At 23.2% G+C, this 22,341-nt stretch overlaps 3 protein-coding genes across 3 annotated transcripts; 1 reads left to right on the top strand and 2 right to left on the bottom strand.

Moving 5' to 3' along the window:
- Nucleotides 1-2,518: 2,518 nt before the first annotated feature.
- Phum_PHUM048750 (uncharacterized protein) lies at nucleotides 2,519-4,842 on the bottom strand (the record flags this gene model as incomplete). Its single annotated transcript, XM_002423259.1, has 3 exons — nucleotides 2,519-2,737; nucleotides 2,858-2,982; nucleotides 3,909-4,842. 3 exons carry the CDS (start codon nucleotides 4,840-4,842, stop codon nucleotides 2,519-2,521), a joined length of 1,278 nt encoding a protein of 425 aa, XP_002423304.1.
- Nucleotides 4,843-10,044: 5,202 nt separating this feature from the next.
- Phum_PHUM048740 (endophilin A, putative) lies at nucleotides 10,045-17,238 on the bottom strand (the record flags this gene model as incomplete). Its single annotated transcript, XM_002423258.1, has 9 exons — nucleotides 10,045-10,164; nucleotides 10,262-10,395; nucleotides 10,637-10,734; nucleotides 10,835-11,024; nucleotides 11,153-11,219; nucleotides 11,680-11,813; nucleotides 11,997-12,213; nucleotides 12,357-12,425; nucleotides 17,194-17,238. 9 exons carry the CDS (start codon nucleotides 17,236-17,238, stop codon nucleotides 10,045-10,047), a joined length of 1,074 nt encoding a protein of 357 aa, XP_002423303.1.
- Nucleotides 17,239-18,484: 1,246 nt separating this feature from the next.
- Phum_PHUM048730 (arrestin domain-containing protein, putative) lies at nucleotides 18,485-21,449 on the top strand (the record flags this gene model as incomplete). The annotated part of the gene is made up of 7 exons (XM_002423257.1): nucleotides 18,485-18,725; nucleotides 19,250-19,399; nucleotides 19,472-19,678; nucleotides 20,452-20,612; nucleotides 20,684-20,872; nucleotides 20,964-21,186; nucleotides 21,271-21,449. 7 exons carry the CDS (start codon nucleotides 18,485-18,487, stop codon nucleotides 21,447-21,449), a joined length of 1,350 nt encoding a protein of 449 aa, XP_002423302.1.
- Between the last annotated feature and the right edge of the window lie 892 nt (nucleotides 21,450-22,341).

The following is a 22,341-nucleotide window of genomic DNA, read 5'->3' as shown; positions in this document are numbered from 1 at the left end:
TAAATAATTAAATAAACAAATGAATATATTATATTCGGGTTATTGATATCGTAATAATAATAATTATTTAAATATTTTATAAAAAAAAAAAGAAAAAAAAAAACTATCAACGTACTTCTTACTCACTGTTGTCAATAACATTAACTGCCTAAAGAAGTTATGCTCAACTCGTGCTTCTACCTAATATTCAAGGTCATAAACATAAATCTTTCGTCATTTTACTCTTTTTTTAAATAATAATAATAATAATAATAATAATAATAATAATAATAATAATAAAATTTATTATTATTTTTTTAAATTTGATTTTTCACGTCACATATGGATAACATTAAAAAAAAAGAATTTTAATAATATTTAAATAAAAGACAATCCCACTGGTTCCACTGGCCAAATTTTAATATTATTTATCAATTATTATCGGTAACAACCTTAATAATAATAATGATAATAATAATAATAATAATGAATTGTGTCGTTCAGGTAGAAATCATTAAATACTGGAAGTAAATTTTAGTGATTCTACCATAATAAAAACAAAAAATTAATTAACGAGTTAACACCACGTGTGTTATTATAACGAATAAGTGAAACGCACACGCACACGCACACACGCACATAAATCCCATTCTTAAAAATTTTTTTGTTCAGGTAAAAAATATTTTTAAAAAAACGTTAGAAAAGATAAACAACATAAAATTTTGATTTTGTTTTCGTAAATATGTTAGAAATTAAAAATTATTAATTGATTTTGTTCAAATAAAATTTTTTTCCCTTTTTTTTGTAAATAAAACAATAGATACATAATAATAATGATAATAATAATCAATCGATAATGTTTTTTCAATAAAAAAATTTGTAATACGTGATAGATCGATGATAATTAAATTTATTTTTTAAAATAAATTTTTATGGTTATTTAGTGTATCTTGTTGTTGTTGTTGTTGTTGTTTTAAAAGCTTAACCTATTGTTTGTTATAAAACAACAACAACAACAAAACAAATAAACCGATTTGGAGCTTTAAAAAAAATTTTTTTTTTATTATATTTGTCTTATAAATTTTGTAAGGAGCAACCAACCAAACAACCAACCGATCGACCGACTTTGCGGATTTTATTTTGTTTTCATAAACATTTGGTTGTTATCGATAAAATATTTAGATAAACATAAAATTATTTATTGGTTAAACATAAATTAATAATAAATAATAATAAGGAGCAGGGCTTAATGAAAAAAAAACATAATAATAATAAATTACCTTGTAATGTTTTCCAACAGGTTCGTAAAATGTATGCCGATTAAAAACGAATTTACAAGCTTCGAAAATAGAAAACAAATAAAAAAAAAGAAAAACAAACAAACAGACAAACACCCGAAAACATATAAATGCAATGAACCGTAGTAAGAAGAAGAATTTTTTATTATCATCAACAACTTTAGATTATTTTTCTATCATTATTATTTGTTAGATAACAAATTTGGTTGGTTGTTGATTACGTCACAAAATAATTAGTCTTATTTACACGAATTAATAATAAGTTCCTTCTTCGAAAATAAATATATTAACACATCCATCGTAAGTGTAAATTATTTTTTTTTCTACAAATTGTTGTAACTTATTTAATACCCTTACTATTATTATTATTATTATTTTACTTACCGATGTGTATAATTTATTGATTATTAATTAAAACAAAAAATTATGTTTAATAAATGTGGAAGACGCACAAAATAATAACAAAGTTTTTTTACAAAGAGATGGTGGATAAACACAAACATTATTTAAAAATAATTTTAATTATTGTTTGTTTGTTTGTGTGATAAATTTTACAACAATAAAATTTAAAATTATATTTTTTTGAATGGGGGGTGGGGGTGGAGTGGGGGAAACAACCAACAACGTATACACTTTGAATAATTTTTTTCTTACAATTTTTTTCTTACATATTTTTTTTTTAAATTTTATTATTAGTTTATGCAAAACACCATTTTTTTTTTGTTTGTTTGCTTGTTTGTTACAACAGACAAACACGATTTTAACAAAAAAAAAAAAATTATCATCACGTTCCAGGTAAATATAATATTTAATTAAATAAATTTACATTACAAAAAAAAAAATACTTGTGGTAAAAAATAAATAAATAAAATTTTTTTAAAAAAAAAATGAGCAAAAATATATTATTATTATTATTTGTATACCTGTTACGTAATTGTAAAATTTTTTTCCATTGTAAAATAATATTAAAAATGTTCTCACAGAATTAATAATAATAATAATTTTAATTAATACCGTGAGTGAAGAGTTAAATTTTTTACTATCGAACGAGTTTAATTTATATGAGTTTACTAACGGTTTTTTTTTTTTTTTTGCTCTTTAGTTGTAGTTATTTAAAATTTAAATTCTCTTGAGATTATATATAGACATTCGAATAATATTAATGATAATAATAATAATAACGAATTTCGATGTAAAATTTATTTGTCGAGAGATTAAAAATTAAATGGCAATTTTTTTTGTTAAACTAGAGTTGATAATTCGTGTGCTACTCCGCTGAGATCCATCGTCGCTTGTGGAATTCCAGAACTGTGAATGCTGTGATGATCTTTTATTTTGGAAAATTGTCCACCGTTTAAAAATTCTTCTGGAGTCGTCCTCGTTAAATTCATACCGGATGTTGCTGCTAATCTCGCGGATTGCGTTTGTCTTGCCAAAGCTCTCACCGCGTTTGTCTTTTCCTGCGTAATTGTATCGCGATGGAATAAGTTATTTACGTTATCACTCGAATATCCATTTTATTATTATAATTGATAATAATAATAATAATAATGATATAAAAAATATTTTATTTAACTTACTATTTGCCAGATTAAGACGTTGTGTACCATGGCGCAACCGCAAAAAACGATTCCAGCTCCGATAAGAGAACTTGTTATTATTGCCGGCGTCGAATGAAATTGTATAAATGTGTACAATATTATTCCTAAAAAAAATAAATAAATTAATAAGTTAATAAGTAAATTAATTAATTAATAAGTTTTGTATCTTTTTTATCGATTGACACAATAAAATTAAACTGTATGGGAATTTTCTAATTTTGACACTCGTAATCAATAATTGGTTTTTTACCACAAAATTTATCAATATCTATTTTATTTATTTATTTAAAATAATAATAATAATTTGTTGTTGTTGTTATAAAAAATTTTTCAAATTTTTTAAATTTTTTTTATAAAGACGATTAATAAATTTGAGCAACAAAACTTTTCTCCCATAAAAAAAAAAAAAAATGTTGTAGCCAAGTGAAACAATGTAAATTTTTTTTTTTTTTTAATACGGTTGATTGTTTTACTTATGATAAACAAAGTTATTAAAGTACAAAACAACAACAACAACAACCAGAACAACAATCAAAACATTAAAATAAAAAATTTTAATTTTATTTAAAATAATTATTTTAAAAAAAAAAAACATTTTTCATTGTTAATTGTTTTTTAATCAAATCTTATTAAGTAAAACAAAACAAAAACAAAAAAATTATTAACCATGTAAATAATAATAATAATAATAACCTATTATTATTATTATTTACCGTTCATTGTAAATAATAGTAATTTTATTAAAAAATTATTTTTGCACGACTGAATTTTCACAGTATTTTGTTTTATTAAAAATTTTACATAAGTAATAATAAATAATTTTGTGAAATCAATTATTACACGTGATAAAGGAAGTTATGAAATATAATTTTCAATCAATTTTCATAAAAATTGTAAAGGTAATACCGGTCAAATGTCAAAGAAAAAAAAAAGAAAAAAGTGAAAATTTTTTTCAATTGGAAACGAATTAAAATAAAAAAATAAAAAAAAATTGGAAAAAAGCGTGGAAAAATTTTGTATGTTGGCTTACCTGTTAAAAAAACTGGAATCGATATAAAAAAACCACCCACTGCACATATTCTTGTCGTATTGCTTTTTTGTAAATATTTATTAGTTCTTTCTCCATTTTCCGAGGCTTTGACTAATTTCACAGCGAAGAGAAATTGTACGGAACACACGAGCAAACAACACAAATTCAAACTTAACGTAAGAGAACACAACGCGAGAGTGATTTCGTACACTATAACATATTCTTCGGGTGATATTATTGTCAGTTGTTCGGTTCTTAAAAAGTCTTTTATTTCACCCGATGACACGGGTGTTATCTTTAATAGAAATATTAACGAAAGAAGTGCAAATAAAAGGGAAACTAAACATAAAAGACCCAACGAAGTGAGCATTTCCTTAACTCCAGCCTCTTTACTCTTGGATATGAAGTTGGTTATGTTCGAAGGAAGGAGTATACTTCCGTTTGGAGACCTCGATAGGCTCGTATTGGTCGGACGTGAAATATTAATACCTCCGTTGGCTACCTTAAGGGTCGGAGCAGGACCGATACCAGTGCTGTGAGTACCGACGACGGGGCTCACGCTACTCGACGTTCCACCCCCGAGTGAATGCTTGGATGTGCTTAACGTGCTGAGTGCATGAGTATGATTTATCCTTTGCGCGCTCACGTTCAAAGGTTGCGAGGATTGTGGAGTGTGTATGTGTCCGTTTGGTATTCTAGGCCCCATACCGTCACCCACGGGTATATGACCGTTAATTAAATAAGGTCCACTCGAACAAACCACGTGATTGCTCCTATCCAAATGATTTGAATTTTGCGATCTGTCAATAAATGTTCTATCTAAATGACTTCCTTCTAAATTTCTTTCTGATGAATACGAGTCTACGGAATGGTTGGTCCTTTCTCCAGAATTACTACCATTCATCCCGTTTCCCATGGAAATATGTTTTAACATTTTTTTTTAAAAGGTGAATTAAAAAAAAATAAATTCACCTCGTTAACATTTTTTTAATTTTACACTTTTCCTATTCATTACAATCTAAAAAAAAAAAAAAAAAAATTAAAAAAATAATTTTATGAAACGACATTTTCTTACGATTATTTATAAATAAATAAATAACAACAATAAAAAAAACACACACGCACACGCACACGCATTTTTACATGCATAAACACGCACGTTGTTAATAAATTATTAAAAAAATTTTAAAACCAGTATCGATTGTCCAGAATTATTATTATGTATTATTATTATTATTATCCAGTAAATAACGAATTTAAATTTTTTAAAATAAAAATCTATAAGTATTATTTAATATTAATTGCAAACAACTTTTTAATGAAACAACAACAACAACCAGAACACAAACACAAAACATTAAAAATTTTTATTCGTGCGTTTTGTGATGTTTACAAACACATATTTACGTGTAATTAAAATAAATTATTAAAAAATTTTGATTCGTTTAAAATAATAATAATAATGATAATGATAATAAAACAAGGTATTAAATCTACATTTTAATAGGTTAAATAAAATTTAAAAAAAAAAAAAAAAAAAACGTCACATAAATACAAACAGGATCAACCCCGCCTTTCAAGGTATTTTATACAACATTAAATAAAAAAAAAATTATTATTATTATTATTATTTTGGTGGAAAAATATAGGATAATTTAATGAAAATTTGGTTAATAAGAAAATAATAATAATAATAATAATAATTATATAGAAGGTGATTTGTTGGTTAAGTAAACGAAAACAAAAGCGTAAGAAGAGGATTCACGTAAAAATAAAAAACAATAAACGTAAAATGAAAGATTTTTGTAACAACGTGACGAACGCAATCCTATTATTATTATTATTATTATTATTATTACTTACGTTTCGTAAATAAAAAAAAAATAAATAATTAAAAAATAACGAAAATATCAACAAAAAAAAATTATTTATAAAAAAATGTTATTAACTTAACTAAAGGGCAATACATTCCGCTAGTCAGGTTCTACCGAGTAGTACCACCTCAACACTCGCCCTCTCTATTGGCATGAATGTTTATTATTAATTAATGTTTAGCTTAAGAGAATAAAAAAAAGGTACCCGAACGAACGAACGAGTAGAATAAAAAAAAAAAAAAAAAAAAAAAATAGTGCATACCTGATTTTTTGTGTTATTTTTTTTTTAAATAAAAGCCGTTGCCGATCCCTATTTGATTTTACAATAAGTTAAACATAAGCGTAACAGAAAGAGAGAAAAATTTATAGAAACGAGCAGGTACAAGAAATCAATTAAAACGATGCGAGGTACCCATGTTTAACCAATGATTATTAAATTTAATATCCAAATAAAGTAGTGAACAACAACAACAAAATTTTGTGACAACATCAAAATGTTGTTGGCGGTTTTTTTTTTTTTTTTATTATTAATCCGTTGTTGATATTCTTAATACGCCTCTGAATATTGTAGGAAAATATTAAAGCCCGAGGCTGTTACATTGAACTAAAAAAGGCACATGCATAACTTATTACATCGTCGTATACATTTATCATCACTTATTATTATTATTATTATTATTATTATTACTAACGGCATGAGTACCTTAAAAAAAATTTTTTCTTTTTATCCACGGTCAATCGCATTCTACATTACGTCATTATTAACATTTGTTTAAAAAAAGAAGTTAATGATGATGATGATAAGTACAAGGAAAAAAAAAGAATTTTATAAATAATATGAATAGCATTTAATATCTGTATAAATATATATACTTAAACGTAATATACACGCATACACACACGTGTGTAGGTGTGCACGCGCGTGTAGGTGAGTTAATTTCACAAATTTTATCACAATAAACGAGAAACTACATTTAATATAAACACATAAAAAGGAATCGTTTTTTTTTTTTTGAAAAGGCTTTCCGAATAACATTTTTTTTTTTTTTAAATAATAATAATAATAAATATTAAAGCGGATTTTATATAATAATTATTTTAATATTAATTAACAATAATTTTTATTTATTTATTTAAACAACATTGCAGAAACATTTATTCGGTAATAATAATAATAATAATAATAATAATAATAATAATAACGAGAAGAAAAAAGCTACAACTATAACAATTTTTACGCATGAAAAAAAAACTTTTTTTTTATATTAAATTTAATATACAATTAAAAAATAATAATAATAATAATACTTATTTAATTCAACGTCATTTTAATTATTATTATTATTAATTTTATTCACCAGCCACAGACTGTCGTTAATAAATAAATAAATATTAATAGATACATGAAAAAAAAAAAAAACAAAACGACGCCACGTCATTAAGTTAATTAATTTATTATTATTATTATTATTTAACGGAAGGTGGTAGTCGTTATAATAATAATAATAATATTTTTGAGCCGTTAATATTATTAAAAAGATAGAATTTAAATTATTAAAAAAAACAAAATGGCATCAGATCGTATTTTGGCATAAAAGAAAAAAAATTAAATTTTTATGTTTTCCCACAATATGACGTATTAATTATGACGTCATATTTTAAATAATTTAATGAATTAATCGTATAACAATAAATAAATAAATAAACGAAGCGATTTTGTTTATAATTTATGACATTAATGTTTTTTTTGATTATGTTTGTTAAAATGTTTCAAAACAACAACAAATCTGTAGCGGTTTTATCATAAATTTTTTTTTTTGTTTTCAATCGAATGATAACAAAGCAGAAAGCTTTTGTTGTTGTTGTTGTTGTTATTGTTTGTTTCATTTATTTAAAATTACTTTCCTTTTTTTTTTTTTTTTTAATAAATTTTTGGGTTAAGTAATCCATTTAACACTTAAACATAAATAACATTTCAAATATATCCGAATGGGATACTTATTAATAATAATAATAATAAAACAACATAAAAACATTAAAACATTTTCTTTTCTTTAAACATTAGAAAAGTTTTCTTTTTTTTTTTGTTTAACTACAACACCGTAAACGATAAATATTTTATTTATATATATTATTAATTAAGAGATTCTCATTTATTTATTAATAATTATTATTATTATTTAATTGCATAATAAATGATTATTTAATATGGATTATTTATGAATCTCAAGGCAATCATTTATTTATTTTTTTATAAGTGGAAATCTTAGCCGTGTTAATAATAATAATAATACCTTATTAATTTTTGTCTGATGTTTTTTTTTACTTTACTTTACATAAATATAATAATTAAAATTATTATTATTATTATGAGTGAATAAATAAATAATACAAAATAATACATTTCTTTTTTTTACGTAAACGGTAATTAATAATAATAATAATAATATTTATATGGAGTATTATTAAAATACATTTTTACACATTAACGATTTTAAATAATATTTTCAATAATGATAATGATAATAATAATAATAATAATTGTTTCATTGCATGCGACATTTAGTGTCGTTAAACTATTATTATTATGTAATTTTCATGTGGAATGAATGTCAGTCACATGTGTTATTCATTCAGCGAATGTTTTTCATTCAGATTTAAACCGATCGGTATTATTATTATTATTATTATCTATTGGGGTAACAGATAAACGTAAGATTTTATCGATTACAGGTGTTTTAAATCGAGGGGGGCCCCACCACATAAATCGAGATTTGTTCGATAAAAAAAAAAAATTAATTGTTTAGTTAGGTCCATGCAAACTCATCTAAAAAGCATTAAAAAAAATAATAATAATGATTATTAATTATTATTTATAAATAAGTAACGCATTTCAATTATTTAAAAAATTAAAAAAAAAAAAAAAAAATGAAAATTTATTTACATAAGCAATATGGTTTTTTTTTTTTTTTTCAAATTTTACATACATATATTAAAAATTTATTCAAGTGCTCATAAATAAAAAATAATAATAATAATAAGTATCTTGAGTATATATAACATAAATTTATAATTAAAAATAATTAGTACAAATTAATTACAATGATTTTTGTGCAAAAATATAAATAAAAAAAAGTAGGGGGGGGGGGTAGGGGGAAATTCGCTAATACAAAAAAAAATAAATAAAAAAATTAAATTTTTTTGAGCATATAAAATGGCACTCAAAATTTTCTTAAATAAAAAACAAACAAACAAACAAACAAACGATAATAAAATACTACTTTAAAATACTTTAATTATTATTATTATTATTATAAAGTTTATGAATAAGCTAAATTTATTTTGGATTATGTACTTGAAGTGACGGATATTCAAGCGTGGGAAAATTTTAAATTTTTTAAGTCACATTTTTTTTCAAATAATAAATTAAAGCAGAAGAGTGTAAAAAAAATAATAACAACAAATTATTTACAATTTATGACGTATTAAACAATAAAAAAAAAAAAAAAATTGTTTATTATTATTATTTTTTAAACTTTTTCCGTGGTAACTCCTGTTATTATTATTATTAAAGCAAAAAAAAAAAAAAAATTCATTTAAACAATTTACATTAACAAATTATTATACAACATTTTGTTCTATATTTTCCTTTGGCTAATAAAAATAATTGAGCCTTATTTAAATAAATTATTTAATTACATTATTTATTTATTTATTTTAATTAAAATGAGATTCTTCTCGAAAAAATACTTTTCATTATACTCCAATTTAAATTTTCGAATAACTTTAAAGCAAATAATAAGATTTCCACTGAGGATTTTTTAAATATATTTTTTTTTTTTTTTTTTTATTAAATCATACATATTATTATTAATTTTTTTTTTTTTTTTTTTTGGGTATACAATTATACTTTACAAAAATTATTGTCATTTAAAAAACGTCCCAAACGTTAAAAATATGTTAATCGATGATCGATGATTATTAATAATAATAATTAACAAAAAAAAGAAAATAAATACATTTGAGGACGAAACCGAAAGAGAGAGAGAGAGAGAGAAAAAAAAAGGAAAAATTTCATTAAAAATAAAAAAAAAAAAAAAAACGATGATACTAAGCTGTTCGACTTCTTACTGGCTGACTGACTTCTAAGTTCTAAAAAAAAAGAAAATGGAGTTTTTTAAATAAATAATTTTCCAAATTATTTAATAAATTATTTTTCAATAAGTTAAATTAAATTAACTCACGTGCTCGGCACGTATAAATTACGGTAAAGGAACGGTTACTTGAACGTATGAAACGGGAAAATATCCAGTTTTTCCATTAACCGTACCTTCGAACCAATTCTCATCGATTTTACTTAGTAAAGTGATATTGTCACCTTCCTGTAATAATAATAATAATAATAATAATAATAATAATAACAACAACGATTGCAAAAAATTATGATAAAAAAACATTTTTTTTTTTTTTCGATTATACCTTAAAACCCAATTCTCCAGGATTTTCCGGTTCGAAATCGTACAGAGCAGTACAAGAAGGCGTTTTATTTTGTGTTTGATGAACGACGGGTGTTTTAGCTGGAGAATTTTTCATCGGTGATGCTAAAGGAGATGCTGGAATTTAAATTTTATTTCAGATTAGGTACGAATGTTGATATGTAAATACGGAAAATATATAAAGAGACAATACCGTTTGCATTTCCACCGTGATTTCCAGATGGGAAAAGTTCCAAATGAGAAGGTTTCGAATGCACAGGCGTTGATGTGCCTGAAAACAAAAAAAAAAAAATTTTTTTTTGTTAATTAAAATTTTTATGACTTTTTACGTTTTCTTTCCCATTCATTTTTTTTTCACTATTACTAGATATTCCATCGGAAATTCCTTCAATGTGTAAATCAGCGAGTGTTTTGGGTACAAACTCTGGTTTTGGTCTGTTGACAGCTTCTTCTCTTCTGCAAAATAGAGACAAAAAAAAAATTACACGGAACGAACGAACATAATCATTTCATTTTTTTTTTTTTTTCGGTTAAGAGAAAAAAGAAAAATGAATACTTTTCATGCAACGTTTCCGTCATCGACTTCAATATAACTACGCATTGTTCGTGGTATTCCAAGAGAGCATCAGCAAACGTGCACAATTGGGAAATTTGTTCTACTTCATTTTCGAATAAATTAAACATTCCCATCTGAGCAAGGTGTAAAGATTCGGCAAATTTTTCTTCTGCTTGCTTTATTTCATCTTCTAAAATACATATATTTTATTTAAATTAATTTTAAATAATTAAAATAAATAACATGACGTGAAATTACAAAAAAAAACATTTTAATCGTACGTAATATTTTTTAAATAAACCTTTCACATCATCGTACCTTTGGCTTGTCTTCGTCGTTTGCAATCAAAATCTAAACGTCTTCCTTGTAACTTCTTCCGATGATGCTGTTAATTAATTTTTACATAAAATTAATAAAGCGACCAAAAAATCAATTCAATGTTAAATTATAATTTTTCTTTTTTTTTATTAAACATTTTAAATTTATTTCAATCTTAATTTCAAATCCCATTACTTATAAAAATAAAAATTTTCAATTGTTTTGTATTCAGTTCAAACTTTCAATAAAAGAAAAAAAAAAAAAATTCTTTCAAATCACAAGACATCGTCGCAAAAATGGTCTCAGGACGTGAAACAACCACAAAGGCTGAAATAACGGCCTTTAACTAAAAACTAACTAATTGGTGGCAAAGGTCGCACACCCCAAACCACCACGATTACCCTTATAATTAATAAACGTATTTAAAAATTATTAAACCAACAAGAGCTAAAATTACAAAAAAAAAATAAAGCAGTAAAAAAAAAAATGAGTGTTTAAGTAAAGCTCAAGTTAAAAATCACTCATACCATAACTTCTTTCAGATCTTTAGTCTGTAAATGATGCAAAGGTTCTAAAAAGTTTTGCTTAATGTTATCATCCAATGAATATTTAGCATCCGCCATTTGTTTCATTGATTCACCCATTTCGACCATGGACTGAGCTGGAGAAAAAAAAAAAAAAAAAAATTAATAGCAAAATATATAAATGTTCAATTTTTGTGTATGATTGACCTTCTAACGGCTTGAATAAGAGGAAAAAAAAAATGGCGATTTGAAGGTAACACATAATTCGGTGACATAACTCACCGAAAATCCGGTTTTTTCGTTATAATTGTTCAACTCACCAAAAATACTATCTTCTCCTAATTTTTTCCCGTATAAAGTTAAACAATCTCCCAACACTCCTTCGGGTTGAGGATACGTTTGAGCTTTGGCTTGACCGCTCATTTTCGATATTCCCTTGACTGCGGCCATTTTCGCTCTTGCTGTCGGATTAGGTTGCAAAAATTCTTTCGCTTTCGCTTGAAGTTCTTCTACCAATTCGTAAATAACATCCGCTTTCTAAAATAAAAAATTTATCATTTTAAAATCAATAACGTTTATACGTTGAGAAGAAGAAGAAGAAGAAGAAGAGGAAAAGGTCATGAATCAAAACAAAAATTTTCAAAAATAATAATAATAATAATAATAAAAAACCGACTTACCCTTTCCATTTCGACAAAATCAACGTCCAACTTCGTTCCCTCCGCTCCCCCCATTTTCTCCGTGACATACTGAAATTTAATTAATTAATTTAAATAAACAACAATTTTTGTACATTTAAAATTATTAAATCGAACCATATTATTATTATTATTATTATTATTTTATGTGAGTAAATTATAAGTATATCAATTATGTACGTCGATAACATCAATAACTAATAACTTATTACTAATAATTTTTTCATAAGAGTTTTTAATGATTCCTTTACTAAACTTATAATTTGATATATACATAATAATAATAATAATAATGATAATTTAATTGTGTGAAAGAATGAATTGTAATAGAAATGAGAACGATATTATATCTGTACATATCATTGAATGATTTTATATTATACGAAATCTAGTTAAAGAAGTTTTTATTGTTTGTTTTTCCACTTTTTGTTTTTTTCGGCCATTGTAATTTAATTGGTTATAATAAATTAACATTGTCAAATTCATTCATTTTCATAATTTATTTTTAAATCAAACAAAATCAATCAATAAAGTAATAAATAATTAAATAATAATTTAATATTATTATCATTATTGAAAAGATATTATTTCTCTTTTAGATAAAGATTTTATGAAAATCAATAAGTAATTTAATGAAACATGTGTCCTTTTTAAATGCCGCTTTGACAAATATATATTTCCCCTCATGGTTTTACCCATTACCAAAACCTTTATTTTATTTACAAATGATTCGTAATTTTTTTTAAATCTTTTTAAAAGACAAACAACAACCACTGGAAAACCCTCCTTCCCCTTCGTCAAAATTTTCTCTCTCTCTTTCGAAAAGAAAAAATCGAAGAGGACAGGGAGAAATTTCGTTATAAAATATTTTATATACCTTTAAATAATTTTTTTGATATTTTTTTTCAATTTTTAATTTTTTTTTTTTTTTTAATTTTTTAAAAGCTTATACACGGAGAATGCATTAAAAAGTAAAAAAAGAGAGAAAAGAGGAGCATTTTACAAGATTTAAAGAAAAAAATTAAGGCGAAAAAAATTATATAATACGAACCACCATCACTAAAAAAAAGAAAAACATTTTATAAAAGAAAGTCTGGAAAATTTTTCTTTTTCTTTTTAAATTATTAATAATGCAAGTATAAAAAAGAGAAGAAGAAGAAGAAGAAGAAGAAGAAGAGGAAAAAATCCTTTTAAAAAAATTTTCGATTTTATTATTATTAAATATTGTAGAGAGAAAAAAAAATAAATAAAAAATATGAAATGAATTTAAGAAAACATTATTAACATTTAACAAGAGCAAAAAGTAAAAAAAAAAAAAATTATTTATTTAATTGAATCGTAAAATTTTTATTTTCTTATTATGTTTCTCTAAGTATACACACACACAACACCAGACACACACGCACACACACACACACACACACACGCAAACACAAACATTTAACACGATTCCATTGAATCAAACGCACCAACATGGATCAACTCCTTTATTTTTAAGTAAAATAAAAAAGAAAAATTAATAACGATACTTATTATTATTATTAATATTCAATATATTTAAAACTTAAACTCGAGCTCATCTTTTTAAATAATAATAATAATAATAATAATAATAATAATTTGAATGCTTTTCGACAGTGCCTGGGGGGAGGAGACGAGTGATTTTTTTTTTTTTTTTTTTTTCAAAATAATTTTTACGTAATCAAATTTACCACGAGCATTACTCATATGAGGGGGGGGGGGAATATCTCGATTTTCCGATTATTAACATTTAAAATCTATACGTGAAAAAAAAAATAATAATAATAATAATGATGATGATACGAAATTGAAAATATTTTTTTTTTTTAAAAATATTTAAAGGTACTCGTTCTTTTTATCCTTATTCTTTCTAAAAGAAGGATAATAATAATAATAATAATAATAATAATAATAATAATAATAATAATAATAATAATAATAATAATAATAAAAACAATCATAAAATGAAAGTAAAAATAAATGAATAAAAAAAAAGAAAAAAATTACAAAATTGAGGAGAGAATCTTTAATTTTTTTTTTTCTTGTAAAAGCAATTTCACTGTCGTTTTATTATTATTATTATTATTATTATTATTATTATTATCGAATGATAAATAAATAAATTATATAAGGAAACCATAAAAAAAAAAAAAAATTAATAAAAATTTAACACTCGTTTTTAACAATAAAAAGTAATTTTTTTTTTTTTTTTATGTAAACATAAAAAAAAAAAAAAATTTTAAAATTATTATTATTATTTAATTATTTTTTTTTTCCTTTCCACTGTTTATGAAAAAAGGAACGCAATTTTCAAATTTTGTTAATAAAACCTTGAGTGTCACATGATTCCTATATAATTATTATTATTATTATTTTAAAAGAATATTACAGCCCTACGAAGTAAAAGTAAAAAAATGTAATAAACCTTGACGCAGAGTAAATCAAACAAAAATTCATTCATTCATTCAAATTAAATGTATTTGTAAAAAAAATTTGATATTTTGGCAATAAGATTAATAATAATAATATTTCTATATTTACAATTACGGTTAATCCAATGAGGGATTATAACAACATTTGTTAAATCTATCGAATCAAAAAAAAAAAAAAAAAAAACAGTTTAATGTCGTCTGCACTGTAAATTTCTTAAATTTTTTTTTTTTTTCTTATATTAAACTTATAAAAATTAATTAAAATATTTTTCGAATGGGTATCATAATCCCCAACATAACACAATCATCGTGCAAACTTTGTTTTAACCTTTTGTAAAAATAATAATAATAATAATAATCCACACTACTACTTTTTACATAAAAAAAAAATAAAAAATGTCATCGTTACAAAACAACAAATAAAACAAAACAAAATGATTCCTTTTTTCTTTTCTTTTAAATTCCTTTTACGCTACTTAACCGATAATTAGTCTTTTTTATATATAAATGAATGAATGAATGAATGAATGGAAAAAGAAAAATAATTTATTATTATTATTTAATCAAAAAAAAATAAAATAAAATAAAAAAAATCTTAAAGGAATGAAAACAAAAAATTTTTTTTTTTTTTTTAATCTTTACATGTGAAAGAATTTAAGAAGCATTTTCCTTTCCTCCTTTTTTTCGAATAAAATTTTTTTAAATTAAGATTACGCGGAAAATTGTAACAATGGTTAAAGGAAAATTTAAAAAAAGCACGAATAAAAAAATAAAAAGTGAATATTAAATAAGGACAAGGCCGATTTTTCAAAAAAAAAAACAATAGTACAGATAGTAGTTAATTAATTGCATATACCAATAAACAAAATAATCATTTTTTAATAAATTATATACCTAAAGGTACTTGAAGGTGGTAACAAGAAAACCAATACAATTCGTGAAAGGTTTGCATTGGAAAATTAAATAAATAAAAGGAAGGAAAGTTCTTAAAATTAAAATGAAAAGAATGATTTTTTAGATGATTGAGTGAAAAACGGAAAACTATGAGAAAACAAACAAACAATTTCCGGAAAAGAAATATAAAAAATAAATAAATAGGTTCTTTTTTGTTAATATGAAATACGGAAAAGCTTAATATTAAATGAAAATCCGATAAATGAATTAAATTGATAAAATAAGAAATAATAATAATAATAATCGTGAAAATTTTCAATACTCAAAATACAAAAAAAATAAATAAATAAATAAAAGCATGTGAATGAAATTAGCAAAGAAAATTTTTTTCTTTATTGTATTAATTATTAATTTGGGTAATTAAAAATTATTTATGAATGACACGGGAAAAATGAATGATAATAATTAATTTTGATAAATGATAAGAAAAAGGATGTGAGTGTGTTTTCCCCTTTGACTTTTTTAAAAACGAATTTGAGAAAAAGGCAAAAAAAAAAGAAAGAAGAAACAACTAAATTTTGATTTTATCTACAACCACGATATTAATTTTAAATTTAAAATTGTACATATAAGTTAAAAATCGATAAAAAAAAAAAAAAATTTTTAACACCATGGATTTGTAACTTCTGCTTTTTTTTTTTGTAATCTTTAAGGGTCATTTAAATGGGGATGAATCAAACCACGTTTAAAATTAAAATAAATTCTCATATTAATAAAGTTCTCCCCCCCCCCAAAATAATTGTGAATTTTTGTAAAGAACATTAAAAAAAAATAAAATATTAAAAAAAAGTTAAAGTAATAAATTAAGAATTTATAAATATTACCTTTGTGCAAATTGTTAAAGGGAAGGGTGGGGGGGGGCGTTCATTCAAAAATTAAGATAATTTGTGTAGGATGTTTTAAAATATAAAATTTTGTGAATGAGAAAGATGAGAGTTAAGAAAAGAGATAAAAAGGCAAAAGAAAAGATAAAATTCAATGAATCCATCGAGTTTCTTATTCAATTTTAAGTAATAATTTTTTTTTTAAATAAAAAATAATAATTTAAAGATAAAAAAAAGAATTTTTTTAAACGAATTAAAAAGGAAACACCATATCTATAGGCAGTTATTTATATGATTTTTTTTTGTTTTCATGCATTTAATCTTTATAACCATAATAATTATTTTAATATTTATTTATGAATTTTATAAATGCAATTATCGAAAAAAAAAAGTTTCGTTATGTTTAAAAAACAAAACGAATCAATAATTTAAAAAAAAAAAAGCAATACAAAATAAAGTATTGCATTTTGAATTTTGAATAATATTAAAATAATTATGTAGCTAAATTATTTTATTATTTATTTAATACCATAATTATATTTCAAAAAAGAACAAAAAAAAAAATTTAAATATAAAACACGGACTTACCTGATTGGCTTTGTTAATCTGCTTTTTTAATCCTGCAAAAGCCATTTTAATTTTATTTTCTGTTGAATGTTTCTATCTACTTTAAACCTCCTGAAAAAAAAAAAAAAAAGAATTTTAAATTAGAAACATAATTAAAAACAATGACCTACAACACAATATATATATAAACATTTTTAAAATTATGTTTTGATCTGTTATCGAATGAAATAGAAAAATTAATTTCATTTTTCCTTAATTTTTCTTATTCTATGTAAAAATCTTTGTGTGAATCTTCATTAAACCAATTCTCCTGTCAGGTTTACAAATTTAATATTAAAAAAAAAATTATAAAAAATTTTTAATCAATTATAATCACTGACACTGACATAATTTTATAATAATTATTTTATTTGAAATTCATAAAAAAAAAAAAAAAAAAAAAAAATTTGCACTGCACTTAAAATAGATGGCTAAAAAAATCTAATGTTAAAAATGACAGATCAAAGGGAGGGAATAAAACAGCAGCTTGATACATTTTTTTTTTTTTTTTAAATATCACTATAAAATAATTTAAATGGTGAAATGTAAATAATTTAAATGTTAAATATCTTACCTTTGCACAATATTATTTTATTTTAATCACAAAAAAAAGAATTGAAAAAATCAGATATTAAATTCACCAGTAAGAGATTGAAAAACCTACTGAAAATTTAACGATTTTTATTACAGCACAGCCGCAGGGAATATCAGTGGTACCAACCTAAACTAACAAATGTTTCTTATAGCATCGTGACGTGGTCTGTGTATTAAAATTAATATTTGTCGAAACGTCGTTACGTAATAATTTTTTTGTCAAAAAATAGTTATTGTCAATTTTTAGATAAAGTACAAATCTCTTTTCTAATAAATGTATTATGTAATTTTACATTAAATTTAAAATTTATTAAAATCCTATTATTATTTTTTTTTAAATAAATAAAATATCCAAATTTTTTGTTTTACTTTGTAATCTAAATTCTTCATAAGAGAATATTTTTATTTTGTATTACTGAATTTAACGAGAAAAGCTGTAAAAATAAAATAAAATAAAATTATTATTATTAAAAAAAAAATTGTTTTTTTATTTTATTTCCATCGATAACAAATAATTTTTAATTTTAAATTTCATTCCAAATGAAATTGAAAATTACATGAGTAATATGCCTACCCAATGAGAGACATTGATAATATTTAATTAACTTGGGATATTTTTAGCAGAAGAAAAATTTTGCAATTTTCTTAAACCATTCCTAACTAAATCCTATTGGTGAAAATGATAAAATTCCTGAATGGAGTCTCAGCTGAGACAACTCCCACTAATTACATTTTAATAGTAAGAATACCTGTCAGTAGAGCAGATTTTTCACTCATTCAAAAATTTGTTACCGTAATTTTAATAATGGAAACGAAAGAATTCGATATTACGTTTGATAATCCCTGGGCGACATATTACGTCGGTGGTACTGTTGCAGGACAATTGATGCTGAATCTCGATGCACCTAAAAAAATTAAAGGTTAAGTAATATAAAAACACTTGTTTTATATATATAAAAAAAAAAAAAAAAAAAAAAAAAAACAAATTTTAAGTAGGTCAAGTATTTTTATTTAAATTATAAATGAATAGTAATTTGAAAATGGAAATATTAATTTTTTTTGATTACCAATTTTTAAAAAATCAAAAAAAATTAATATTAAAATAATTTTAATGACTTTTAGTAATTTTTAGAGGTCACATATGTAGAGTCAAAAATTTTCATCGACTTATCAAAAAACAAAGTTTTTAAGTCAGTCGGTACTATGGTTTTGTATTAAAAATCTTACAATTGAATATTAATAATGATAAATTTTAATTTAAGATTGTATCCCTAAAATTTTTAATTGATTTTTTTGTAAAAAATTATATTTAAAGTTGTTTAGTTTTAGTTATATTTATTCTTTTCTGAAATCGTTTGATAAGAAAAAGTTTGTTGTTTTTTATTTAAGAGTTTAAATTTTTATTTGTTCATATTAAAAATTCTGAACTTTTTTAAAATTTTAGACATCTCAATAAAAATAAAGGGTGAAGCTGAAGTGAAATGGTCTGAACTTGAAACAGTAAAAGATAGTACAGGAAATGACGAAACGAGAGAAGTCGAATATACATCCAGTGAAAAATATTTTGAAAATTCATTTGTAGTGCTCTCTGGAGGTAAAAATATTGTGAATTGAATTTAAAAAAAACAAAATTTTTATTTTTATAGTATGCTTTTCTATTACTTAGGAGATGAAATAATACTCCCTGCTGGCTCTCATGCATACAACTTTTCTGCTCAATTACCAGAATCACTGCCTTCTTCATTTGAAAGTCAATTCGGTTATGTTCGTTATACAGTTAAAGCAATTATAGGAATTCCTTGGAAATTTGATCAAGAGTGTAAATCTGCATTTACTGTTATATCACCATTAGATTTAAACAAAGTTCCAGAAAGTAAGGTAATATGAAAACTTCATTTTTTTTTTCTATACAAAATTTCATTTAAAATCATGCATGCTATAAATTATTTTGTTGTGTGCTAATTGTAACACTCATTTTAACTAACAGCAAACACACCCACACATATAAATGTACATTTTATTTTATACTAACAAAGTCTATAAATAAAAATTATCAAGTCCTTATAATGAAACATTGACAATTTCAATTTAAATCTTGCTAAGAAAAAAATGTTTTTTTTTTTTTTTATCGAATTCTAACTGGAATTTTCCACAAATATGAAATTTTACTCAAAAACTTTAAATTTTTACAAGTTTATTTATTAAATATATTTAATTAGGAAGTTTATGTGAAATTTGAAGGTTTTTTTTTTAACATTTAAAAAAAATGTATAATATTTTAAGTGATATTACTGCGATTTAAAGAAAAAAAAAACGTCTGACCTAGTAAATTTTTTTTTTTTTAATTTTAAATTTCATTGTTTCAGTGAAATCATTTTTTTTTTTTTTATCACTTGTTATTTAATGCCAATTACAAATCGTAAGTAGTAATTTAATTGATAATTATATTGATTTCGTTTGAAATTTAATTTTTAATTTAATTTTTTTTTTTGGATCGGCACGAACATTGTTTAAAAATTGTGTAAAAAAAAAAAAAAAATTTCTTTGATTATTCACTTTGTGTGATGATTGCGAAATTTATCACGAAATTATAATAAAAAAAGATTTTTAATATTTAATTTTAGGTACCCATTAATGTTCACAAAGAAAAATTCGTCGGATTTTTATGCTGTAGATCAGGACCAATATCAGCTACTTTGCAAGTGCCTGTATCGGGTTTCGTCAGCGGCCAAACGATTCCAGTTTCGTTGGAAATTGAAAACATGTCTGAAAAAAATACAGAACCTGGATTTTGTACTTTATTGAAGGTAAACATATACATATATGGAATAAAGAAATGATTTATATGATTTAAATTTTTTAATATTTTTGTTTAAAGATTGTTTCATATAAATCCGATTATCCCTCGGTCTACACGAAATACGATAAAACGAACATAACAGAAATTAAATTGGGAGTTGTCGGAGCTCATTCGTCAAACAAATGGACGGAAAATTTAATTGTTCCTGCATTACCTCCATCTAATTTAAAAAATTGTAAAATTATGGACGTCAAATACGAAATAAAGGTAAAAAGTCTAAAAAAATTCAATCCATATTTGATCCTCTTTTGCGAAGGGAAATTCTAAAAAAAAATGGGGGATTTTTTTTTTCTTGCAGGTAGACGTGAGCATCCCTGGTCTTTTTTACAGGGGGTTACATTTTAAAGCGCCTATAATTTTCGGTACGGTTCCATTAGCAGCTCCACCCTCAGCTCCTCCAGCCGGTATCGTCGACGGTATAATTCCGGTAAAAGATGGAAAGACTGAGCCATCGTCAAATGGAACCGGAATCGGATGGAATTTCGGACAAGACAACAAAAACGGATTGTATCCCTCGATACGTGAGTGTTTTCATAACATAACCATTTTTAAAAAAAATATATTTCATCTACTTACGATTTTGTTTTGTTTGTTTGCGTTTGTAGCATCTCCTACTTTCGAAGAAGCATTGATCACATCCGACACAAACATAAACATACGAGATAAAGATGACAGCGAACACACCGTTATAACGGGTGGTTTCTTGCCACGTTACCCGACCTACAATTTAACAATACAAACAACAAATCATAGCAATAATGACAATAATGACACATTATTTTAATTAAAATAATAATAATAGGTTATTTGCTTTAAAAAAAAAAAAAAAAAAAAAAAATTTTACGCAGAATCCGAGCCAATAAACGAGTACTCAATCATGTTGATAATATTATTATTATTATTATTATAAAAAGTGCTAAATGTGAATAATATGTAGTTAAAAAAAAAAGCACTCACTCACAAGTGCCGTTTAAAAAGTGTAGTTAGCCTAAGTACCCGGTTATTTTTTTTTTTTTATATATATATTTTGTACTACACACACAAATATTTAAATTTATAAAAGTTTTATTGGGTTTCGTGGCACACGTTCTAATCGCACGTGAAAATCAATCAGGGAAACCTATTTTAAAAAAAAATTTTATTTTAAACAAAAAACGTGGCAGCAAAATAATAAATAAATAAATATTTATGTATCGGCAGATCTGAAATTATAGCGTAGTAGAACGTTTTATAATACCTCATAAAATAATATATATATATATATATAATTTTTGTTATTAAAAAAAAAATTATTATTATTATTTAAATTAAGTCTCTCTCTCTCTCTTTCTCTACTTTACATAAACATTTTTCTCTCTTTTTTTTAACTCTCTTTCATAATGTATATTAAAAAAAAAAATGTCGAATATATGGCTTAGACAATCATATAAGTTTATATTCATTTAAAAAAAAAAAACCCGCGAAAATAATTAATTAATTAATTAAAACGAAAAAAAATGAAAAATTTCATTCAAATAATATTTTTATTATTATTATTTTCAATTTATTTATTTATTTATTTATTTATTATTATTATTACTCGGTTCATCTAATTTTACAATTTATTATTAATTCATATATATAACAAAACATTTTTTTTTTTTTGCGCACCCTTTTTTAATAATTAATTAATTTAT

The sequence above is a fragment of the Pediculus humanus genome, genomic scaffold (assembly GCF_000006295.1).
Source record: "Pediculus humanus corporis 1103172107400 genomic scaffold, whole genome shotgun sequence".
Classification (NCBI taxonomy): Eukaryota; Metazoa; Arthropoda; class Insecta; order Psocodea; family Pediculidae; genus Pediculus; species Pediculus humanus.
Note: the sequence above shows the minus strand (reverse complement) of the source record. Positions and strands in the feature narration are given on the sequence as shown.